Genomic DNA, 1,322 nt, shown 5'->3' with positions numbered 1-1,322 from the left:
TCTGAGGATCCCCGGGCCAGGGGCGGCGGTTCACGTGGCGCGACGACGGCACGGGGTCCGTCGTCTGGCGGGGCTTGGACATGAGCTTCGTCCAGCGCTACGGCGTCGACGGCGCGTTGACCTTCGCCCGGGCCTCGGAGCCCGTCGACGGCCTCTGGAAGCCGTCGGACGACGTCGCTCTCGCGCTCGAGGAGACGCGGACGTTCTCCAAGCGCGTCGCGGCCTTCCGCAAGGGCATGGACGCGCTCCGCGTGTCCTGGGAGGTCGGGCGCGTCGAGTTCGTCGTCGACCGGAGCCAGCTCCTCGCGGACGCGTTGTCGCTGCTGGGGAAGTTGCCGAACCACCGGTGGCGAGAGCCCTTCTTCGTCAAGTTCCGCGGCGAGGACGGCCTGGACGCGGGGGGGCTGTCGCGGGAGTTCTTCCAGCTGGCCTCGGCGGCGCTCTTCGACGCGAATCTGGGCCTGTTCAAGGTCGGGTCGTCGGAGAACCTGACGTACCAGATCGCCGACGACGACGACGCGGACCTCGTCATGGCGGACGCGGCGGCGTGGTTCGCGTTCGCGGGCAAGCTGCTGGGCAAGGCCCTGCTCGAGGGCCACCACTTCGCGAACGCGCACCTGAACATGGTCATCCTCAAGCACATCGCGTCCGAGCCCGTGGCCCTCGGCGATCTGGAATTAGTGGACAAAGAGCTGTTCAAGAGCCTCGACCAGCTGCGGACCATGGACCCGGAGCTCGTCGAGACGCTCTGCCTCACGTTCTCCATCGAGCACATCAGCTTCGGCGCCGTCGTCACCAAGGACCTCGTCCCCGGCGGCCGGGACCTCGAGGTCGACGGGACGAACGTCGACGCGTTCCTCGCCGCGCGTTTGCGCGAGCGCGTCTTCGACGTCTGCGCCGGGGGCTTGCGGGCCTTTCTGGGGGGCGTCTTCGCCGTGGCGCCCAAGGAGCTCTGCATGCTGCTGTCGGCGCGGGAGTTGGAGCTCGCGCTCTGCGGCCACCCGGACATCGACGTGGCCGACTGGAGGCGGTCCACGGTCTACAAGGGCGCCTTCGCCCGGGAGAGGGAGGCGCACGAGGTCGTCGCCTGGTTCTGGGAGACCGTGGAGACCTGGGACGACGACCGGCTCGCGCTGCTGCTCCAGTGGTGCACGGGCACGAGCCGCGTGCCCGTGCAGGGCTTCGACCACTTGATGGGGAGAGACGGGGCGCGGCGGCCCTTCACGCTGACGAGCGTCGACCTCTCGAGCGCGGTCTATCCACGCAGCCACACGTGCTTCAACCGCATCGACATCCCGCTCTTCACGTCCAAGGCGGCCCTC

At 69.4% G+C, this 1,322-nt stretch overlaps 1 protein-coding gene across 1 annotated transcript; it reads left to right on the top strand.

Annotated features, from left to right (window-relative positions):
- Window positions 1-350: 350 nt before the first annotated feature.
- On the top strand, window positions 351-1,322 carry AURANDRAFT_3988 (hypothetical protein; the record flags this gene model as incomplete). The annotated part of the gene is made up of 1 exon (XM_009038930.1): window positions 351-1,322. A coding segment is annotated over one exon (972 nt), but the record flags the coding sequence as incomplete, so codon positions are not given.

Source organism: Aureococcus anophagefferens (genome assembly GCF_000186865.1).
Source record: "Aureococcus anophagefferens unplaced genomic scaffold AURANscaffold_10, whole genome shotgun sequence".
Taxonomy (NCBI): domain Eukaryota; class Pelagophyceae; order Pelagomonadales; family Pelagomonadaceae; genus Aureococcus; species Aureococcus anophagefferens.
The sequence above is the reverse complement of the archived record's forward strand: the minus strand, read 5'-3'. Positions and strand labels throughout refer to the sequence as shown.